The following is a 23275-nucleotide window of genomic DNA, read 5'->3' as shown; positions in this document are numbered from 1 at the left end:
GGTGTCGTCAAATTTTTAATAAATTTTGTTGCATGACCTACATTACGTGGGTCACTTTTTTTTAAAAGCACATACCCACGATAATCATGATTTTTAATATTCTTCCGATAAACTTCATGATATAATCGAACGTGTTCCACATCTACAGAACGCTTTTGTCAATCATGGATGATTGTATTCACTGCATCTTGAGTTCTAAAAATTGAAACAGTTCCCTTGTGAAAATAAACCTATTTTAGTATTCAAAATAATTAGTTTGAAATTCAGAAAAAATACCTATTCTGAGTTCTCTTAGAAGACTTTTTCAGAATTGATAAGAGATCTTATGAAAATTTAGTTATCAAAACAAGTGAAAACAAACAATTGACTGAGTTAATTGTTGAAATACCACAGTAATTAATTTTTCGAAATTGTATATATGTATATATATATCTTATATATTTAAACGAGCAATTCTTGTATATATATTTATATATATATATATATATCAACGATCTTGGAAATGGCTCCAACGATTTTCATGAAAATGAGTATGCAGGGTTTTTTTGGGGCAAAAAGTCGATCTAGCAAGGTTTCATTTTTAAAAAACGTCGTTTTATCCGTCTTTTCATGAAAAACTGAAACCGGCAATGCAAATTATAACTCTTCCTGACATCTATTGGTGTATATCGTAGTTAATGAAATAACAAACATTACCGGGACATTCAAATTGGTATTTGTGTGGAGACATTTAAAACGGTCTTCTATTAGTGATAAAATTTGTGTCTTTTTAAGAATACCGATATATAATAAATAAATAAATAAATAAATAAATAAATAAATAAATATATATATATATATATATATATATATATATATAGTTTCATATATAATTTCGAAAATTCTAAACCTCATTATACAACTGTTTTGCAAGAATGAGACGGGCATTTATTTTTGTATGCGTATTACTTTTTCGGTTGTTCGTTTGCTATTGTATCAAGTCTAGTTTTACATTTATATGTGGAAAATTCGATATCAGTCATCTATCCAACTGATAAAAGAAAACGTACTGACAAAATATGGCTATAGGTTAAATAAATGGAAAAGGAGATATTCTAATTCTGCAGAAGACAAACTTAAGATCTATAATTCCTTCTTTCAAAGATTACCAGATTAATTTGAACCGATAATGAAATTAATTTTAAACTAACGCATAATTTAAGAATAGTTCAAAGAAGCGATAATAATAATAATGAAGTAATAAACCCGTTTCAATTTTTCTCCGATTACCTACAACTGAGGAGAATTAATAATTTGAAGAAATTATAATTCTCAGAATCAATAAAGAATTTTCAAATTTCTGTTAATTGACTTACCTGCCAGATACACAAACAAGTCGTGGTAGGTCATCTGAGGGGTACCCATAATTTTTTTTCAATTTTTTAAAACGTTTTAACAACAGATGTGCATTAGCTCCACCAAATCCAAATCCACTTAGAGCCATGTAATCACCATCCAATGGTGTAATTTTGTCAACAACTTCAAATTTTTTTTCGATTAATCCTCGAATTTCCTTCCGTGGTTTATTATAATGCAAATTTGGTGGAATCAAACCAGACTCCATGGACAAAATACATTTTGCAATTGCACATAATCCAGAGGATGGTTCGGAATGTCCAAGATTAGATTTCACCGAACCAATTTTTAACGGTGTTTTACGATCTTTACAAAATATTTTCTCAACTGAAATACATTCCTCTACGTCTCCGACTTTAGTACCAGTGCCGTGACATTCAACGTAATTAATATCTTTCGGTAAAATTGTAATTTCGTTATAGAATTCACTCAATAATTTGTGTTGACCTTCTGTAGATGGAAACGTAATACCTTGAGGTTTATATCCATCACAATTAGTCTTTGAGTGCACAATATACGAGTAGATACGTTTAGCATCTTTAGCACGCATTAACACCATGCATCCAATTGTTTCAGATCTTGCATAGCCATTTGCTTTTTCATCAAAAGTTCGACAAGCTCCTTCTTTTGATAATAAACCCAAACGTGCAAATTGTAAAGTTGTCAATTCAGACAAACATAAATTTCCGGTTCCAACAAGCGCACAATCCACAATACCAGCTCTCAAATCTCTATACCCGTGCTCAACAGCATATAAGTAACTTGAACATGCTGTATCCAAATTATACGATGGACCATGTAAATCTAACCATAGACTTACGTGGTTAGCTAACATTGCTCTACTATTTCCAATCACACCGTAGCCATCAACATTTGCTGGTGTAAAAATCCAATCACTGTCACCTTCGCACGTTGATGACGCTGTGTAGACCCCAGTTTTTGTTCCACGTAAATCGTCGGGATTCAGTCCTGCATCAATTATGGCCTCATATGTTTTCTCTAAATGTATGCGAGTCATTGGATCCAATGAACGAATTTGTTCATCTGGTATATTAAAAAACTTATTATCAAACTCGCTGAGAATATTTGGATTCACTCGACCCAAATATTTTGGTATATCAGGATTTGTGGCTGAGTTATCTTCTGATATCAAGTCAATACCATTATATAAATTGTGCTTTAATTCAATAATGTTGTCACTTTTTGGAAATAAACCCGAAATACCACAAATTACAACTTCTTCTCCTGGCGCTGGATTCGGATACGAACACCAGTTTTGAACCATCGTTCTGAAATAGAAAAATGAAGCAATTAAAAAAGGTCATTTCATTAGAGCCATTAAACAGGGTGTATTCGAGCAAACGGTATATGACTACAGTTACAAAACTCTCACTACAAAATGCAGTGATGTTATACACTGTTTTTTGTATATTCTCCGAAAATTACGAAACAGGTATTATTCGATTCGTAATTTTATGTAGAAAGTTTACTGAAAAATCCGAAATGGCGCTGAATAAAATTGCAAAAGTTATAAACAATTAAGTGAAAAATAAAATAGGGGGCTCAGTTTTTTTTGTATTACTCAAAAAAAATTGAAAATTTTCAAAGTCTGAAAAAAGATCCAAAAAGATGAAGAAATTTCCTAAAATAAAGTTCCGACTGCCAAAATTGTATCTCTAATATTTATAATTTTTACAGAGCTTTGAAAATAGCGCAAAATACGGCAAGTCTGGCTCTCGCGCGCGTTCTGTCTCTGAGACCTACTAACAAAAAAATTATTTAAACATATAAAATATGAATATTCATAAATAAAAAAATTAATGTAGTTTTGAGATACATGAATAAACAATAATCCGTGGTTTAAAAATTTTGTTCCCAATTTTTCCATTAGTTATGTAATTGTTAACTAACAATTTTTTCTATACAGAATGTTAACATAAAATCTCCGATAATTATTAAATTAAAACCCCAGAATTTTTTTCCCTGCGTGAAGGTATTCTTATTAGGCTTACAAATAAATTACCGTTTTTAAAATTTTAAAATTTTGATTTTTCAATTTGTTATTAACATTTGAAAATTAACAAATGAAAAAAAGTAATGAAAAAAATTATTTTTTTAAATTTTTTTAATTGTTTTAATTTTTTATAGTTAAAAGCTACATAAAAATAATTTTTTCAAATTTTTTATAATTGTTTTTTAAAAAATTGTTATAAACAAATACATTGTTTATGAGTAAATCGAAATTTTTTTTTTTTGCAATATGTTCATTAACATAAATTATGATTTAAAATAAAAAAAACGGTTTCTTAAAAAATTTATTTGTTGCTCAAAAATGCGTTTGTTAATTTATAATCTTTTTTAGCTACTAATTATTAATATGATGAAATATTATAATTTTTTTAAAATTTTTTAATTGTTTCAATTTTTTATAGTTAAAAAATTTTCAATTTTTTTTGAGTTATTCAAAAAAAACTGAGCCCCCTATTTTATTTTTCACTTAATTGTTTATAACTTTTGCAATTTTTTTCAGCGCCATTTCGGATTTTTCAGTAAACTTTCTACATAAAATTACGAATCGAATGACACCTGTTTCATAATTTTCGGAGAATATACAAAAAAGTTAGAAAAAATCGTACATGTGAACTAGACTATAAGAGTAAATGAATATTTTATTTTAAAAAAAACGAGACGTGTCGTGAGCACCCGGTAGGAACTATGTTCCTTTCGTACTTTCTTACATTATAAATATAGCGCTTACTTTTTATTTACAAAATATTTTTGGCGGTACCTATTAATTTTAGCGCTTGATAAAGTTTTAGTTTCCTGGGTGACCTAGGTAAAAATGGTCGGTTTTTGGTGTCCTTTTTTTTTGTTATACTTTATTTGGTTTTACCTCCCAGTCAGCAAACAAAAATAATTCTAAACATACTAATAATTTTTTGTATAATTTTCTTTTAAATCAAATCGAAGATACATTAGTTCGAAACGAAGAAATAAATTTTATAGTACTTCATCGTTTAATTTCCATGTTTTAAAGTATAAAATTTGAAATAATAGGCTATAGCTATAGTAAAATAAAACTAGAACTCGAATAGCCTAATTGGTAGGGCATTTGAGATGAATCCAAGAAGTTCGGGTTCGAGTTCTGGTTCGAATGTATTTTTTTCAATTTTCTTTAATTAAAATAATAGATACTTACATAAAATGTGTTAAGCCGTCTAAATAATCTTAGAAAAGTATTGTTTCAAACTGATTCACTCTGTAATTAAATTTTTTTTACATAAATGTTCACTTTCAACAGTTATCTGTTATAAGTGAATCATAAAAACTGCAACTATACTCCAAATATTTCTTATTTAAATAACAAATTTTAATGATATGCATTTTTGTATTTTTGACAAAAATTATTTAAATTATGGGAAAAAATTGAAAATTCATCTACTAATCACCAGTGTAACATTATTAATTCGAATAAGTGTCAGTGTATCGCATACAATAAATGGCTCGGTTACGATTTCTTCGGAGACAAAATTTAACCGGTGATTCTGATAGAACTCGGAGTGGTTTAAATTAACGCATTTCGAGTCGAACATCCTGTTTATACTACTAAAAAGATATATTACATAAATAATATTAGACATTAACTGTCCATATTTAAACACAAATCAACGATTTTTTTTTTTATTTAAGCAGATTTAAACAATTTTGAATTCTTTTTCTTTTCGCAGAAAACCATCAACAAGAATATTCCCAGTCAAATTTTACTTTTATATTAAATGTTGAAGATATGCATCATTATTACTATTCAATATTATTTGGGATTCAATTTTATTGTTAGAAATATACTAGGTACCCAGTGAGCACATGACCTTAATATGACGTCATACATAGGTCATACGTCATATTTTACGTAAGCATGACATAATGGTGACTCAATTTTTGATGTTAATATGATGTCGTTTTTATGACTTTAATGTTACGTAAAACTGATGTCATATTTTAATCACATTGTGACGTCATATCAAAGTCATAAGTTTACGTAATATTTACGTAATGTGAGAATCATATTCTTACCTCAGAAACATACTTATACTCTTGTGTATATATACCTATCTCAACTAGAATATCACTGCTTCTTTCTACTAGTTAGAAATTTGTGTATTATTCGCGGAGTTAGTTTTATGTAATTTAGGGTATATATGTTAACAGTCAAAAGTTCTGAACAGGTTTTTGAAAAGTTTCGAAAATTTGTTCAGTTTCTTCGAATGTTTCGGTAAGTACCTCAAGTTTTCTAAAAATTGAAAGAAATTATAAGGAACCATTAATAACTAAGTAATAAATGCAATGTAATTTCATATGCATGCTGTATTGTTTTTAAATCACATTTTACTTTTTGATTTTGTAGCCATGACAATATTTGAATAATTTTGTTAATTTAAATATGTAGATATTTTATTTTAAATGATGATGTATTCCAAATTATGTACTTAATTAGTTCTTCGATACAATTGTATGTAGAATTTAAAAATAAAATTTATACATAATCATATTTTTTAAATGTCAATAAGGTCAGTTTAATATTTCAAATTTCCTTTTCAATCCAGCAAAATTATAATTTTCTAAATACCAAAATATTGTTTTTGATATTTAAAACAATGATAGCTTAAACATCGTTTTAGCTAATGTTCTGTTAAGGATCCTTAAAATTTAAAACTTTTGTTGTTAAAAAAAATGTCGAATTGTCGACTAACCCCACAAATTTACAATATTCTGTTTTATTTATAGTTTCTTAAAAAAGGTCTAGAAATGAAAATTTGGAAAAATTATCCTCTATAGTCGACAAACCCAACCCAACCAACTCGTAATTAAAACAATACAGAGTTATCTAAAAATAAAATAAGAAACGCTTTTTATTTTTTTTTGTGCTTATTTATGATCGTTTTCATTTTAATTTCTTGCAAACTTAATTACCATGCTTATATAAAATTCGTCGTCGGGACTCGCCAAGACTTATACAGTGGAAATAACACGTAAAAACACAGGTTGGGAGAATTGTATTTTTACCATTTTTACATTTTAACATTTTTACAGAAATTTTTAATTTATGGTTCAAAATGATGCTTATAGATGGTGCAGTTAAATATCAAACTATTCGTTAGTTTTTGCGTCAAAGCGTAACAAACGCACAAACGAACAAACATCCTTACTTTCACAATTATAATTTATATGGATAGGGATTATTTTAGGATTATGCAAAAAAAGATTTCAAAGAAAAATCTTCATTGGAACGGTTTCATATAGCACAACAGTGCGTAAGCGTAGATTATTAAATGGAAAATTGAAAGGGTAATGTATGATGATGTATGATGATGTATGTGAAATGTGAATGTTTTTGTTGTGACTGTATATACAGGACATAAAATAGCCCTTTTTCACACCCTTATATCTCAGAAACTACTTGAGCTATAATGTTGAAATTTTCAACTTAAGTAGATATATAATCTGGGACGCCGTAAATCAAATTTAACGGTCACGGCTCTCATCGTTTCCGAGCAATAACGCGTCCAAAAACGGCCACGCCCGAAATTTTGTCACTGACTCATATAAATTCACAGCAAAACTGAGAAATGGTATAAAGATGCGGTTTTCGTTAAAATAAATTAGAGGAAAATCATACCCCAGAAAAAATACCAAATATCAAAATTTCTAACGGGTAATGGGAAATTTCGCTAATTAAAGGTGAATTTTAACCCCATTTAAAAATCAATGTTAAAATATGAACCAATCAGATGGCTAGTTTTTTTTCCTATACACTTTGTATGGGAAAACTAAAATACGCTTAAAAATTTTTTATTTATATAATTTTTATTAAATTTTGATTAAATTTGAATAAATATTAAATAAATAATTAAAAATTAATTGTGTATTTCAATATTTCTAACTTAAAATATTATAAAAATTAAATAAAATATTTCGAAATAATAATACCCTATCAAATTCAAAGTACCATGTAGAAAACAGATTTTGTCACATTAATTAGGAAAATTTTAATTTGCCTTTATAGCAAAAACTGTAAGAGATAGAACTAAAGTTTAAATGTAAGAAATGTTCCTTGCATAAAATTAAACAATTCTGTATGAAAATTTTTTTTGTAAATTTAATTGTTTTCCCGTGAAGAGCAAATAAAGTAAAAAATTCAATTGCAATTTTCGAAAAAACGGTAAGAGATAGAACAAAAGTTTAAATGTAAAAAATGTTCCTTAGGTAAAAATAAACAACTTTTGTTTAAAACATTTTTTCGAAAAAACAATGATTTTCCCTCGAGAAAGTAAATAACCAGTCCTGTTTTTTTCGTTAATGCAAAAGACAACTATTTTTGTCCTTAAATTTAAAAAAAGTATAAATATATTCGCACAAGAAATTTTAAACCATTTTGATCATATCTCTTGTAGCGTTCACAACTAACCGTTGCTATGACAACGAATTTTATTTTCTTAAATACAATGGTATTGTTATGTTCAACAATAAATAATCTTGCAACCCAATTTTGAAGCCGACACCCTCAACCGATCGCGTTGAAATTTTGTAAGTACGCTGACTTTGAATGACATTGAATTTTTGGTTGAATTGGCCGAATTTTTCCCGTCGCTTCCGCCATATTTTGTTAAATGGGGGGAATCTTATAGCTCAATTTTAAAGCAGATATCTTCAACCGATTGAGTTGAAATTTTGTATACACGATTATCTTTGATAACAAAACATGCTAAGGTTAGTGGTGTTATTATTTTTCCATCACTTCCACTATAATTGATTTATCTATAAAGAGAATCATTCAGCTTTACCAATTCTAAGGGACTTCTAAATTATAGAAAGATGCGATTTTGGACATTCGACAGAGACTTGCTTGAATTCAGGGTCAACCCATGCGCAGTACTATTACATGTAATCCTCATGTGCGCACTAGCAATATTTAAGCCCTTCATGTGCGCAGTAACAAAATATTAAATCAGCGAATGCGCAGTTGCAAGATTCAAGATCAACCCATGCGCAGTACTATTACATAAAATCCACATGTGCGCACTAGCTATATATAAGGCCTACATATGCGCAGTAGCAAAATATAAATTTAGCTAATGCGCAGTTCTAGGATTCAAGTTAAATGCATGCGCAGAACTATAATTTGTGATTAATTTATGCGCATTTTCAATATTTAAGGACCAAATATGCCCATTTACAAAATATAAGGTCCCTGTTTGCGCAGTTGTAATATTTGGAATCAACTCATGCACAGTACTATTTCATGTAATCCACATGAGTACACTAGCCTACATATGCGCAGTAAAAAAATATAAATTCATCGTATGCGCAGTTTTAAGATTCAGGATAAATGCATGCGCAGAACTATAATTTGTGATTAATCTGTGCGCACTTCCAATATATAAGACCCAAATATGCGCACTTACAAAATATAAGACCCCTTGTATGAGCCGTTGTAATATTCAGGATCATTCCATGTGCAGAACTATTATATGAAATCAAGCTGTGCGTAGTAACCATGAATAAGGCCTAAATATTTGCAGTTACATAATCTGTCTGTCCGTCTGCACGTCTGTCTGCCAACGCGATAACTCAAAAACGAAAAGTGATATCAAGATGAAATTTTTATAGCGTATTCAGGACGTAAAAAGTGAGGTCATGTTCGTAAATGAGCAATATACGTCAATTAAGTCCTGGGTCTGTGGGACCCATCTTGTAAACCGTTAGAGATAGAACAAAAATTTTAATGTAAAAAAGATTCCTTAAAAAGAAATAACCAACTTTTGCATGAAACATTTTTTCGAAAACATGACTGTTTACCCATGAGGACGCAAATTAGGCGTAAATTATATAGAATGTATTATATAATAATCAATATCAGTTATATTTATAAATAACACAATTTTGATGACATCGTGTCCGGCATCTCTCTTGACGTACGAGGCTCTGTATTCAACAGTAATTCAATGTATTGATAATGGTGAGTTAAAATTGTTACAAACACTTTCAACTTAAATACTATTGCCTGGCAAAAAGAAGTGATATCCCACCAAAAACATAAATGTGTAAAAAGGCGTAGATGTCACAGAATTCCAATAAACTCAATTACATCAGCCCAAAAAAGTTGTAAAATCCCGTTGAGAAAAAAATTCTTCGAAAAAAATTTATAAAAATGACATAAATTTATTGGGTAACTTTTCCGTAAAGAAGCATTAAAGTATTACATTAGCAACTTTTCGGTGACTTCATACCTACACGCACCTGTATAGGAGAACAAAAGATAATCGTTAACCCCCTACTATCTCCCTCCTCCCCTCTAATGTTATGACGTTTTAATTTTTTCACAACTTTTATTAAACATCAAAATTTAAATTTAAACAATCAAAGTATTCTTTAGATTATAGTCAAGCACCTTCTTAACAAGGGCCTAATTTTTTTACTAGTGTACGAAAATTATTGGTTTAAATTTCTTGTGTAAGTTTCTTCTTAGTACGTATTTATTTAATATTTTACTTCGCAAGTTTTTTATTTTTAGATTCGTTTTTATACTCCGAAAACTTGCGAAGTAAAATATTAAATAAATACGTACTAAGGAGAAACTTACACAAGAAATTTAAACCAATAATTTTCGTACTTAAGTAAAAAAAATTAGGCCTTTGTTAAGTAGGTGCTTGACTATAATCTAAAGAATACTTTGATTGTTTAAATTTAAATTTTGATGTTTAATAAAAGTTGTGAAAAAATTAAAACGTCATAACATTAGAGGGGAGGAGGGAGATAGTAGGGGGTTAACGATTATCTTTTGTTCTCCTATACAGGTGCGTGTAGGTATGAAGTCACCGAAAAGTTGCTAATGTAATACTTTAATGCTTCTTTACGGAAAAGTTACCCAATAAATTTATGTCATTTTTATAAATTTTTTTCGAAGAATTTTTTTCTCAACGGGATTTTACAACTTTTTTGGGCTGATGTAATTGAGTTTATTGGAATTCTGTGACATCTACGCCTTTTTACACATTTATGTTTTTGGTGGGATTTAGTTTTACCACTCCGAAGACACCGAGTTAAAGTTCAAAAAGTTGACCTCTATAAAATAAATAAAGTACATATATTTTTTTTTTAATAGTTCTAAAATCAGAAGACGATCAGAATAATAACAACAACATTCAGATAGATTTTAGTATACGGAAAACTATGGAAAATGGAAGGTCTCAAAACTAGAAATTAATGAGAAATGTGTGATGAAATAAAAAATTTTACCAATTTATTTTAAATATTAGCTTTATTGTAACTATTAGTTATATTAATAATTAGGATACTTCCCCTTTCTTTAATTTTCCCTATCCTTTTTTATGACATGTTCTGTACAATGTTTGTATTGTTTAAAGAAAGAAGAATAAATGGAATTGAATTGAATTCGTTATCTAAAAGTAACGTTTATACATAAATTTTCCAACATAACGATTCAAGACGAAAAGAGATCCAATAATTAAAAGAATAATTACAGCAACATGCAGATAGTATTTTCTGTAAGTAAAGAAAAATTTGTAAATTTATTATTATGTGTATATCAACACAGGACCCTGTACAATGGAAGAAATCGAGAAAAACAGATAAACTGTAGGTAGGTAAACAAGTTTCAAATTTTTGAAGTGAAAAAATCTTTTGACACGTTGAGCACTTTTTATGTGAATAAAAATCATGGAAACCGTGTCATCCTCACCCTCACCTTCATCATACCACAATGAAAACAACGATTCTCGCTCAATCAGTGAAGTTAAGCAAAATTGAGCACACTTAGTTCTAAGATGGGTGACCGCTTGAAAACATGGTGTGTTGTTGTTTTTTATTATTATTTATAATAGTTTATTATACATACGTTAATAATTCCAATTTGCAAATTATGAAATTTTAATTATCTAAACTATAGTTAATTAAAAAATTTAAAAAAAAAAAAAAACACACAGTTCTTCCAAAGTTTTTAATTTTCACTTCTGTCAACAGTCCCCATGCCATGACTAAGTATCTTTTTATACCTTGCATATATGTAATATGCAAGGTATACTAAGTTTAGTCCCAAGTTTGTAACGCTTAAAAATATTGATGCTATGAACAAAATTTTGGTATAGGTCCGTCTGTCCGTCCGTCGTCTGTGGGCACAATAACTCAAAAAAGAAAAAAGATATCAAGCTGAAATTTTTACAGTGTACTCAAGACGTAAAAAATGAGGTCGAGTTCGTAAATGAGCAACATAGGTCAATTGGGTCTTGGGTTCGTGGGACCCATCTTCTAAACCGTTAGAGATAGAACAAAAATTTAAATGTAAAAAAATGTTTCTTATAAAAAAATAAATAACTTTTGTTTGAAACATTTTTTCGTAAACATGACTGTTTACCCGTGAGGGCGCAAATTAGGCGTAAATTGTATAGTATGTATTATAAAAATTGTATATGTATGTGCAATGTGATGAGTAATCAACACTATTTATGCATGGTATTTCAACTATTAACTCAGTCAATTGTTTGTTTTCACTTGTTGTTTTTTTACTTTATGACCATAGGGACTTTTGCTCTATACACTTCAAGAACTACATTCTAAAGAGACACCTATTAATTTATTGAATTTGATAGGTTTGTAAATTCATAAAACTTTTTATTTTTTCATTATCCACAATTTCCGAGTCAGGGCTCATATCGAAATTTGGTAAAGAACTTTGTTGTTCGTCTTTATGAGATTATTCTGTAGGCTGACGATCTGCAGTTAATAACAGAACACCCTGTATACAAGTACATCAAAATAATGTATTATCTTACATTTTAAAATTAAACATTCGTTTATTAAATGTTTTTTTTGAAAAGTTCTTATCATTTAACAGATACCGTATTGTGCCATCTATTTGCATTTCCAATTGTTCAGAAACTGTTAATCCAGAATAATCTACCTGTAAATTTAACATAAAATTGATTAAATTATATTTTAAATTATCTTTTGTGATTTTATAATTTATACTCACCGAGAACTTATCAATATCCTCTGGTTTCAATATTGCATGTAAAGATTTAAAATTATCATTTTTGAATGTCCATTCATTTAATGTGAACGGTGCAAGCTTCATATTTGAATAAAATACTCGTCGATATAATTTAAATAAACTAAAACAATATATTTACTTTTGAGAAATGAAAAACGGTTTGAATTGTTTATTTAAAATGATATGCTAATAATATTTCTCGGTTTTGAAAATTTGTTTTGTTTTCAAGAACAGAACTTAGTGTGGAATTTGTTTGATAGGAATGTCACAGTCGTATTTTTATTAATTGCGTTAACGTTGTCTACAGTATGTTCCAGAACTCCTCTGCCACTATCTGATGACGTTTTTCTTTCAACACTATAGTTAGCTACAGAAAAATGTTATTTCATGTAAAATTTGTTCAAGATGAAGGTGAGCGCAGCTCATAGGCATCACTTGGATTTGGTTTTGACTTTGAAGTTACAGGTAAGAAAAAGAAACTTTAAATTAGAAATGTGTTTTTAATAAAAACACGAATATTGTTGGTTTGAATGATTTTTCGCTGTATTAATAGATTCCACAGAAGGTGAATGTTATAATCCACTTAAACAATTAAATTTTGATTCCAAATTTTAAATTATGAGTTCTATTTCTAGTTGTTTAAGAGCACCCCAAAAACCCTACATCACGAACAAAATGTTAGTTTATTACCTAATGACCACCTTTCTAATTTAAAGCTTTCTTCTATCATTTAACATTAACGAAATAGAGTATACCTTTAACTAACTTTCAAGATCATGGTCCTTGGTGATCATCTATCTGTTATGATTTTTTTGTTGTTGAATGTGGCATTCCTACCGGCTTTTTTTTACGATTGCAGCAAAGTTATTTATTATTTTTAATTTTTTAATTAAAATATACTTTTTTTACTTACTTTAATCTCTGATTATTTATTTTCAATAAAACATTTAAAAATATTGCAGGAATCAAGTGCAGTGTTACAAAATAAAACCAATATAAATATTTATTTGTCGTTAGAAAACAAAATGGATACCATAATAGTTGATTCGGTGGATTTTTGCTTAATATTTTGACACCAAGATCACAAAATACGCCATTATTGAATTTTATAAAATCACTAGTTGATGAGTTAATTACTAAGCTACAAAGATTAAATTATAGTATTAGTATTGTTTCGTTATACAGGGCGTTCTTTTATTGACTGCAGATCGTTGGCCTACAGAATAAGCTCATAAAGAGGAAGGAAAAATTTATTTACCAATTTTGTATCTGAGGCCTAGTTTGCGAAATAATTAACAAAATAAATTAATATAATATTAATAAAAAGTAAATTACTTTATCGAATGACAGTTCAATAAAATATTGAAGGCAGGTAGGAGGTGGTCCTATATGAAAAACACTCAAAAAATGCATAATATTGTTTGTATTTGTTTAAATAGTTGACTAAATCTCATCATCAGTTTTTGTTTATTGTATGCATATGATATAATATAGTAGCGGGAATGGTTGTGTCTATGTACTATGTACCACAATCTACTTATTCTTCTTCTCTTATTATTATTATTATTTCTCAATTTATGTAATAATACAATACCAGCCTTCAAAATTTTATTGAACTGGGATTCGATAAAGTTATTTATTTTTTATTAATATTATATTAATTTATTTTGTTAATTATCTCGCAAACTAGGCCTCAGATCCAAAATTGGTACATAATTTTTTCCTTCGTCTTTATGAGCTTATTAGCGCCCTGTATATGTATAGTTGTTTAGTGACTGTTATTTTTTGGCGGTTTTTTGTTTTTTTTGTTGTTCAATCGAAATTTCAAGATTATCAAGTCGAAAAATGGCATTGACTTTATACTTTTATTTTTGTTTTAATCTGGCAAAAGATTCGCTTGGGAAGAAAAGTCACCGGAAAATTTTATTTTTAAATACTTTTACAATGATGTCATTCACATGAGGTGTACCGAGGAGAAAGCGATACCATTTTGTATGGGATCAAGGTATTTAAAAATTTTATACTATACTATAATATTAAACTTCCTATAACATTTATCCTCAGATAGAAGTCTTAGAACATAAAATTATTCAAAACATAACAAGTTTTGGGATTGATAAAGTTATCTCGTGCATCTCGAATGATTCGCTAACGTACTCAAGAATTATTATGACAATCTATAGCATACATGCTCTAAAATATTACCATTTATTACGATCAGTTTGTTCTAATGCCTTATACCATACTGATGTTATCATTCCTTTTATTGAGATGTCAACAGGTACCCAATCTATATTCTTATCGCCGTCTATTAAAACTGTATGAAGTACGCCAGTCTGAACTCCTGTAGTTAGACCCATTGGTCCATTGTAGTTATCAATCCATCCAGGCATTGGTTCCTTCTCCGAACCAACCACTAAGGCAAAATATAATTATTTTATTATTAAAAACATCTCCAGAAGCATTTGGAGTAATAAAATCAATTGTCAAAAGTCTATAAAAATGTTAAAAATTAATAATAACTTAAAAATTTACCGACTGTAGGACGAAAAATAACTGTTGGTATATCATCACAACTTTCAAAGATAACTTCTTCAGCAAGATTTTTTGAAAAAGTATACGTATTCGGATACTTATTTAAAATTCTAAAATTATAAGAATTATTTAAATTCATAAATAATACTAAATTTGAGTTAACTTGAGAAGTAACATACTTTTGTTCAAGAAAATTGAGCACCATTTCATCCATATTTTCGGCTGCTTTAATCATAGTTTTCCAATCCGTTGTCGCCTTATAAACTTTTTCTTCGATTGCATCCACGTCTTTATCGATATTACAATAAGTGGTTGACGTATACAGGAAAACCTGATTACAGAAAACAACTTTATCATTCTCGGTCAAAAAAGGAATCAGTCATATTATGGAGGGTAGAGGTAAAAAGGACATTTATAAATACGGGTCAAAGTAAAAGTGTCTAGCTGAAAACAGAAAATAACAGTTCTTAAATTGAGCAGAATAGCGCTTGTGTAGCAGAAGGTGTTTGTTGTGAGCTTCTCTATCCACTCTAACAACTTGCTTAGATCTTTATCTTACTCTTATTACTTTCTTTTAAAACTTACATTTGTGCTATAGCAGCGCCACCAACTTTTTGCTTTACGGTGGATACTTTAAAAAAATAAAAATTCGTGTAATAATAGCTACGTCCAGCCGAAGTTAGTCATACTGAGGCGAAATATAGTAATGGCACCTGATGTATCTTAAAGAAAAAATTGGATAATCTTGGGCGTTTTCCGATATATACATCAGTATACTGGCCATTAATAATGACGTCATGAATTGCCATATTGTGCTGGCGATAAAATTATGAAAAATAACTATTTAGCCGGCTTTGTAAGCATAGATTAAATGAGCTGGCGAAAGGAATGAATGTAGACCTGGTATGGGTACCGGGACACAGGGACATTCCAGGAAATTGTGAAGCCGACGAGCTTGCCAGAAATGGCACGATGCTACCGGACAAAAGCATCAATAAATACCCGGGAGTTCCATTTGCGAACTGCAAGTTACTCCTGAAAGAGGACATTCTGAAAAAGGCCAATCTTAGATGGAGGGAAAAACGTACTTGTGGTACTACAAGACATATATGGTCTGAGTACAATCGCAGGCGTTCCGAAGTTCGCATATCACTTCCAAGGGCCTCTGTTCGCAAAGTTGTTGCGGCTATCACAGGACACTGACTGGGCGGCAAGCATGCTGAATGCTTAGGCCTGGCAGTGTATCACGACTACTGCAGGAGCTGTCACAGTGGTGACGAGGAGGAGACAATGTCTCATCTTCTCTGTCACTGCCCAGCTCTTGTCATGAGGAGATGGACTTACTTGAGCCAGCCTCTCTTTGACGACCTCTCCGACCTAAAGTCAGTCTAACCTAACCTAAGCATAGATTAGATTGTGTGAAATAATAATAAAAGAATAATTGTAAATTATGTCTCAACAACATATTGCCGTAATAGCCAACACTTCCATTTTTATAAATAGACTTCAGTTAAAATTTGGCACTTACTGTAGTGAAGCCAATTTTACTGAAGGTTCAATATAGGTGTTTATTATAATTGTTTACCTTTAAATTTTGCATTTGTTTAAGTATTTTTAACATTTCTCTAGTTCCTCGTGTATTAATTAAAATAGCATCCTTCAAAGAATCGTCAAATCGAACAGATGCTGCCACATGGAATACAATGTGTATTTTATGAATTATAAATTCCAAATCAGAATCAGATAAACCATATTCTAGTTTGCTGATATCTCCTTTAATTACTTTTACTTTTGATAATGATTCCGGATATTCTTCTTTTAATCTGTTAAATAACTAAAAGGAAGTGAAAATGAATACGTATATAAGTGCAAGAAGAAGTGGAACAAGTCAGGTAAAAACAAATTTTAATTAAAATAAGTGATTAAACATTCCTCAGGCTTACGCTTTATCACAAATATGTCATTCCTAATAAGCATCAGTATATTTTTCCAGCATCCTTACTATTCGTAGGAATATCATGAAAACTTACAGGTATATTAAACATTTTATTTAATCTTTCTTCATCCGTATAATTTTTCTTCGAACGCAGTAATAAATAAATGCCCTTAATTTTTGGACATGAACGAAGTAATTTTTCAATTAAAACCTTGCCCATAAAACCAGTACCGCCCGTAACCAGAATGTTTTGATCAGCATAAAATTCACTAATTGATGGTACATCCTCTGATAACTGTGATAGAGTTACTTTATCCACAAACATTTTCTTTGTTGACTTAACGATATTATCTTCAACAATATAATTATTATTATCAAACATTTTGGAACACCCGCAACCACAGTCATATATATTTATATATACACCTGATAACTTATGAAGGTTTTTTTTAAAAAAAAAAAAGACGTGGTGCTGATAATTTAGAAATGAATTTATATATAATTTTTTTTTTTTTTTAAATGTAAATTAATTAATATATTCAATTAAATGATCAAGATCAAGTACTAAGATCAAGTATTGTGTGATGTGAATATAAAATTAGAATTAACAATAGCTGAATATGAATGCAACATTTGTATTCCAGTTTAAAAAAACGAAAAAATTTTATTAAAATAAATTAACATTTATTTTGTGTTTATGGGAACATTGTTCACGCGGGATAATTCGCAGGAAGTAAAACTATAGGATGAGTAGACGTAGTATTTTCTGAAGATTTTTAGGTCACCGATTACGAATATGTGCGTCAATTTTACGTAAAGTGGTGCAAACAAAAGTTATGGTTGATTTTATGTTAATCAGTTTTTTCCTAATATTATTTCTGATTTAATTGAAAATTTACTAATTTTTTTTTTTTTTAATAGGGATTCATTATATTGGAAAACTCACTAATATCAAAAATAATTGATATTCGTGTATGAAATATATTGTAATCTTAAGTCTTGTAACCAGGATAAGATATTTGCTGCTGTTCACTGAAGAGATGCATAACTGGTGTGTAAGAATCTAGGCAACCGACCTATAACCTCCTAATTAAGTAAAATAATCAATTAAGGAAGTTCCCTCACCAGTAATAGAAAAAAATAAATTAGTAGAAAATGATCCAAATTTTTAGTATGTTGTAGTTAACGATACATATTATTAAATCAAAAAAAAATTTGGGTATCTTATCGATCAATTCAGAGAGTAATTAATTAATTAAAAATACGCTAAATAACATAGCATGATATGAGGATGGTATGTTATTTAGTGTATTTTTAATTAATAAAAACTCTCTTAATTGATCGATAAGATACCCAATTTTTTTTTTTTTTTTTGAACACACATTTTTGAAAAATATATTCAAAATGCTTCGAGATAATGCATTCGTATTTACCTCAGTTTGCGTATTTGCAAAATCTAAAACTGTTAATTACAACACGGATGCAAACATTTTTATACCATGCATATATGAAATATACATAGTATATTAAGTTTAGTCCCAAGTTTGTAACGCTTAAAAATAATGATGCTAGGAAAAAATTTTGTCATAGCTGTTCATAAAATCACCTAATTAGTCCATTTCCGGTTGTCCGTCCGTCCGTCCGTCCGTCTGTGGACACGATAACTCAAAAACGAGAAAAGATATCGAGCTGAAATTTTTACAGCGTACTCAGGACGTAAAAAGTGAGGTCAAGTTCGTAAATGAGCATCATAGGTCAATTGGGTCTTGGGTCCGTAGGACCCATCTTGTAAACCGTTAGAGATAGAACAAAAGTTTAAATGTAATTTTTTTGTAAACATCACTGTTTACCCACGAGGGCGTTAATTAAGTGCAAATTTTATAGTATGTATTAATATAGGAATATCAGTTGTGTGTGTGTCTATTTAAAAGTGAATATCTTTTGTTATTTACGTGACGTCAAAAAAACAAACGATTGCGCATCAACACTGTCTATACATTTTTGTATGTGTTATGTGGTAAAGAAATCAACACTGACTATGCATGGTATTTCAACAATTAACTCAGTCAATTGTTTCTTTTCACTTGTTTAGTTTTAATTTTAGTTGTAAGAAACACAATTTAAAATTTTTATTAAATATTTAAAAAAATTAGATATAAAAGTATAAATAACAATAAAAGATTAGTTGTTTAATAAATTTATTTTATAATTTAAAAGCGTTTTTTTCCTTTAAAATGTTTAATTATTTTTTTGTTTTACTGTTTTAAGTACATGATTTGGAAAAAAAATATTTGATAGTATTTCAAATAAAAATGTGATACCAAAACATGTTCTAAAACAGTAAAACAAAAAAAAATGTAAAAATTTAAATTGTATTTAGAATTTGGCATTGAGTATTTTAAAAAAGGCGGTCAATTTATTGAAGCGCTATCTCGTGAATCGAGTGAGAACTAAATCTCAAGTTTCCTTGGTGATGATAGAGATGCCTATCTATAGTATAATATAAATATTTATTATCTATGGTCATAACGTTTTAATAAATCACCTATAAGATTGAAAAAAAATAATTTTTATATTGAAATATGGCAAATGAAATGCAGGATACTGTATAAAGTGATGATCCTACAAAACTTATAACTTATTTAAGAAAACAAGTTGAAATAAAAATTGATACTGGACAAGTTTACAAGGGAAAAGTTTATACTATTGATCCAATTACAAAAAAAGTTATATTAACTGAAAAACTCGATGGTAAAGTGAAAATAGAAGTGGTTACAGCACCATCAATAAAAGAAATTCTAATTATTAATGAAGAAAAAGAAGATAGTATTTGACGGACATATTAACCAACTGTTTAAGATAGTTCACTCGTTATATTCAAATTGAAAGAAATTATAAGGAACCATTAATAATTAATTAAGTAATAAATGCAATGTAATTTCATATGCATGTTGTATTGTTTTTAAGTTACATTTTAATTTTTGATTTGATAGCCATGACAATATTTGAATAATTTTGTTAATTTAAATACGTAATATTTTATTTTAAATGATGATGTATTCCAAATTATGTACTTAATTAGTTCTTCGATACAATTGTATGTAGAATTTAAAAATTAAATTTATACATAATCATATTTTTTAAATGTCATTAAGGTCAGTTTAATATTTCAAATTTCCTTTTCAATCCAGCAAAATTATAATTTTCTAAATACCAAAATATTATTTTTGATATTTAAAACAATGATAGCATCGTTTTAGCTAATGTTCTGTTAAGGATCCTTAAAATTTAAAACTTTTGTTGTCAAAAAAAATGTCGAATTGTCGACTAACCCCACAAATTTACAATATTCTGTTTTATTTATAGTTTCTTAAAAAAAGGTCTAGAAATGAAAATTTGGGAAAATTATCCTCTATAGTCGACAAACCCAACTCAACCAACTCGTTAAAACAATAGGTACAGAGTTATCAAAAAATAAAATAAGAAAAGGTTTATTTTTTTATCTTATATATGATCGTTTTCATTTTAATTTCTTGCAAGCACCCTTTTAGTGGCAAAGAATCGGAATCTACTACAAAAAATAGGTAGTTTAAATAAACAAATTTGATCATCGTTTGTTCCGGAAGACGTCCTGGGAAAATAAAACTATACTTGAGTTATTTTACCGAGGAGTTATTTTACAAACAAAAGTTATTTTTAGGAGTTTTTTTTAATTTAAGTGATTCGATCTTTTAATTCTGATTTAAAATAACTTATCTTTAGCAAAAATATAAATTCGAATCAATTAAATTGTACTATTAGTCTCGAAAACACAATTTAAAGTTCAAAAAGTTGACCTCTATAAAATAAATAAAGTATAGATATATTTTTTTCAATCGTTCTAAAATCAGAAGACTAACGATCAAATTGGCTTACACCGGAAATCAAAGTGAAAAATGCCGAAACGCAAAATAATTTATACCGGAAGTAAATATTTTGGAATTGAAATCAATTTTATTAAATACGTGTACAATATAAATCTTTTAAATTTATAATATATTTATAACAATTTGTGTTAATTATACAAAAGACTAACAGCTACTCGTCCGCTTCGCTCGACAACTACCAACATTTAAAACACCACCACAAAGAATTATTTAACGTTATACCAGAACCATGCCCACTTCTCGCATAAAAATTGAATTCTTTATCTAAATATAACGTTTATTCATAAATTTTCCAACATAACGATTCAAAACGAAAAGAGAACCAATAATTAAAAGAATAATTACAGCAACATGCAGATAGTATTTTCTGTAAGTAAATAAAAATTAAACTATAGGTAGGTAAACAAGTTTCAAATTTTTGAAGTGAAAAAATCTTTTGGCACGTTGAGCACTTTTTATGTGAATAAAAATCATGGAACTCGTGTCATCGTCACCTAATCGTCATCGTTATCTTCGCCATACCACAATGAAAACAACGATTCTCGCCCAATCAGTGAAGTTAAGCAACATTGAGTGCACTTAGTTCTAAGATGGGTGACCGTTTGAAAACAATATATGTTGTTGCTTTTTATTATTATTTATAATAGTTTAATATACATACGTTAATAATTCCAATTTGCAAATTATGAAATTTTAATTATCTGTACTATAGTTAATTTAAAATTAAAAAAAAAAAACACACAGTTCTTCCAAAGTTTTAAAATTTCATTTCTGTCAACAGTCCCCATGCCATGACTAAGTATCTTTTTATACCTTGCATATATGTAATATGCAAGGTATACTAAGTTTAGTCCCAAGTTTGTAACGCTTAAAAATATTGATGCTATGAACAAAATTTTGGTATAGGTCCGTCTGTCCGTCCGTCCGTCGTCTGTGGGCACGTAAACTGAAAAACGAAAAATATATCAAGCTGAAATTTTTACAGTGTACTCAAGACGTAAAAAGTGAGGTCGAGTTCGTAAATGAGCAACATAGGTCAACTGGGTCTTGGGTCCGTGGGACCCATCTTGTAAACCGTTAGAGATAGAACAAAAATTTAAATGTAAAAAAATGTTTCTTATAAAAAAATAAATAGCTTTTGTTTGAAACATTTTTTCGTAAACATCACTCGTTACCCGTGAGGGCGCAAATTAGGCGTAAATTGTATAGTATGTATTATAAAAATTGTATATGTATGTGCAATGTGATAGAGTAATCAACACTATTTATACATGGTATTTCAACTATTAACTCAGTCAATTGTTTGTTTTCACTTGTTTTTTTTTTTTACTTTATGACCATAGGGACTTTTGCTCTATACACTTCAAGAACTACATTCTAAAGAGACACCTACTAATTTATTGAATTTGATAGGTTTGTGAATTCATAAATCTTTTTATTTTTTCAATAGCCACAATTTCCGAATCAGAGCTCATATCGAAATTTGGTAAAGAACTTTTTTGTTCGTCTTTATGAGATTATTCTGTAGGCTGACGATCTGCAGTTAATAACAGAACACCCTGTATACAAGTACATCAAAATAATGTATTATCTTACATTTTAAAATTAAACATTCGTTTATTAAATGTTTCTTTTGAAAAGTTCTTATCTTTTAACAGATACCGTATTGTGCCATCTATTTGCATTTCAAATTGATCAGAAACTGTTAATCCAGAATAATCTACCTGTAAATTTAACATAAAATTGATTCAATTATATTTCAAATTATCTTTTGTGATTTTATAATTTATACTCACCGAGAACTTATCAATATCCTCCGGTTTCAATATTGCATGTAAAGATTTAAAATTATCATTTTTAAATGTCCATTCATTTAATGTGAACGGTGCAAGCTTCATATTTGCATAAAATACTCGGCGATATAATTTAAATAAACTAAAATAACGTTTACTTTTGAGAATTAAAATACGGTTTGAATTGTTTATTTAAAATGATATGCTAATAATATTTCTAGGTTTTGAAAGTTTGTTTAGTTTTCAAGAACAGAACTTAGTGTGGAATTTGTTTGATAGGAATGTCACAGTCGTATTTTTATTAATTGCGTTAACGTTGTCTACAGTATGTTCCAGAACTCCTCTGCCACTATCTGATGACGTTTTTCTTTCAACACTATAGTTAGCTACAGAAAAATGTTATTTCATGTACTGTACTGTACACTTGGATTGGGTTTTGACTTTGAAGTTACAGGTAAGAAAAAGAAACTTTAAATTAGAAATGTGTTTCTAATAAAAACACGAATATTGTGGCATTCCTATCGGCTTTTTTTTACGATTGCAGCAAAGTTATTAATTATTTTTAATTTTTTAATTAAAATATACTTTTTTTACTTACTTTAATCTCTGATTATTTATTTTC

The 23275-nt window shown here is 28.8% G+C and overlaps 3 protein-coding genes across 3 annotated transcripts in view; all 3 read right to left on the bottom strand.

Annotated features, from left to right (window-relative positions):
- Positions 1 to 23275, bottom strand: part of LOC123296799 (probable E3 ubiquitin-protein ligase NGR_a03640) — a 659126-nt gene that overhangs the window by 77518 nt on the left and 558333 nt on the right. The gene's annotated exons all lie outside the window — the stretch shown is intronic.
- LOC123295039 (polyketide synthase PksL-like) lies at positions 63 to 17322 on the bottom strand. The gene is made up of 10 exons (XM_044876244.1): positions 17029 to 17322; positions 16584 to 16832; positions 15178 to 15329; positions 14999 to 15108; positions 14669 to 14879; positions 13409 to 13604; positions 12446 to 12541; positions 12312 to 12373; positions 1356 to 2684; positions 63 to 195 (listed from the first exon to the last, which is right to left on the bottom strand). Exons 1-10 carry the CDS (start codon positions 17314 to 17316, stop codon positions 159 to 161), a joined length of 2730 nt encoding a protein of 909 aa, XP_044732179.1. The 5' UTR covers positions 17317 to 17322; the 3' UTR covers positions 63 to 158.
- Positions 20949 to 23273, bottom strand: LOC123296810. The gene is made up of 4 exons (XM_044878466.1): positions 23252 to 23273; positions 22657 to 22795; positions 22457 to 22584; positions 20949 to 21227 (listed from the first exon to the last, which is right to left on the bottom strand). The coding sequence occupies exons 2-4, from the start codon at positions 22756 to 22758 to the stop codon at positions 21125 to 21127; spliced, it is 333 nt and encodes a 110-aa protein (XP_044734401.1). The 5' UTR covers positions 22759 to 22795; positions 23252 to 23273; the 3' UTR covers positions 20949 to 21124.

Source organism: Chrysoperla carnea, chromosome 3 (genome assembly GCF_905475395.1).
Source record: "Chrysoperla carnea chromosome 3, inChrCarn1.1, whole genome shotgun sequence".
Lineage (NCBI taxonomy): Eukaryota > Metazoa > Arthropoda > Insecta > Neuroptera > Chrysopidae > Chrysoperla > Chrysoperla carnea.
The sequence above is the reverse complement of the archived record's forward strand: the minus strand, read 5'-3'. Positions and strand labels throughout refer to the sequence as shown.

Coding starts and splice junctions, on each gene's coding strand:
- LOC123295039 (XM_044876244.1), bottom strand. CDS start 17,316: ATGTTTGATAATAATAATTATATTGTTGAAGATAATATCGTTAAGTCA. Junction 14,880..14,998: donor TATTTTTCGTCCTACAGTCG/GTAAATTTTTAA, acceptor ATTTTGCCTTAG/TGGTTGGTTCGGAGAAGGAA. Junction 13,605..14,668: donor CAAACTGATCGTAATAAATG/GTAATATTTTAG, acceptor TAATCTTTGTAG/CTTAGTAATTAACTCATCAA.
- LOC123296810 (XM_044878466.1), bottom strand. CDS start 22,758: ATGAAGCTTGCACCGTTCACATTAAATGAATGGACATTTAAAAATGAT. Junction 22,585..22,656: donor AGGATATTGATAAGTTCTCG/GTGAGTATAAAT, acceptor TTAAATTTACAG/GTAGATTATTCTGGATTAAC. Junction 21,228..22,456: donor CGAATGTTTAATTTTAAAAT/GTAAGATAATAC, acceptor ATTTACTTACAG/AAAATACTATCTGCATGTTG.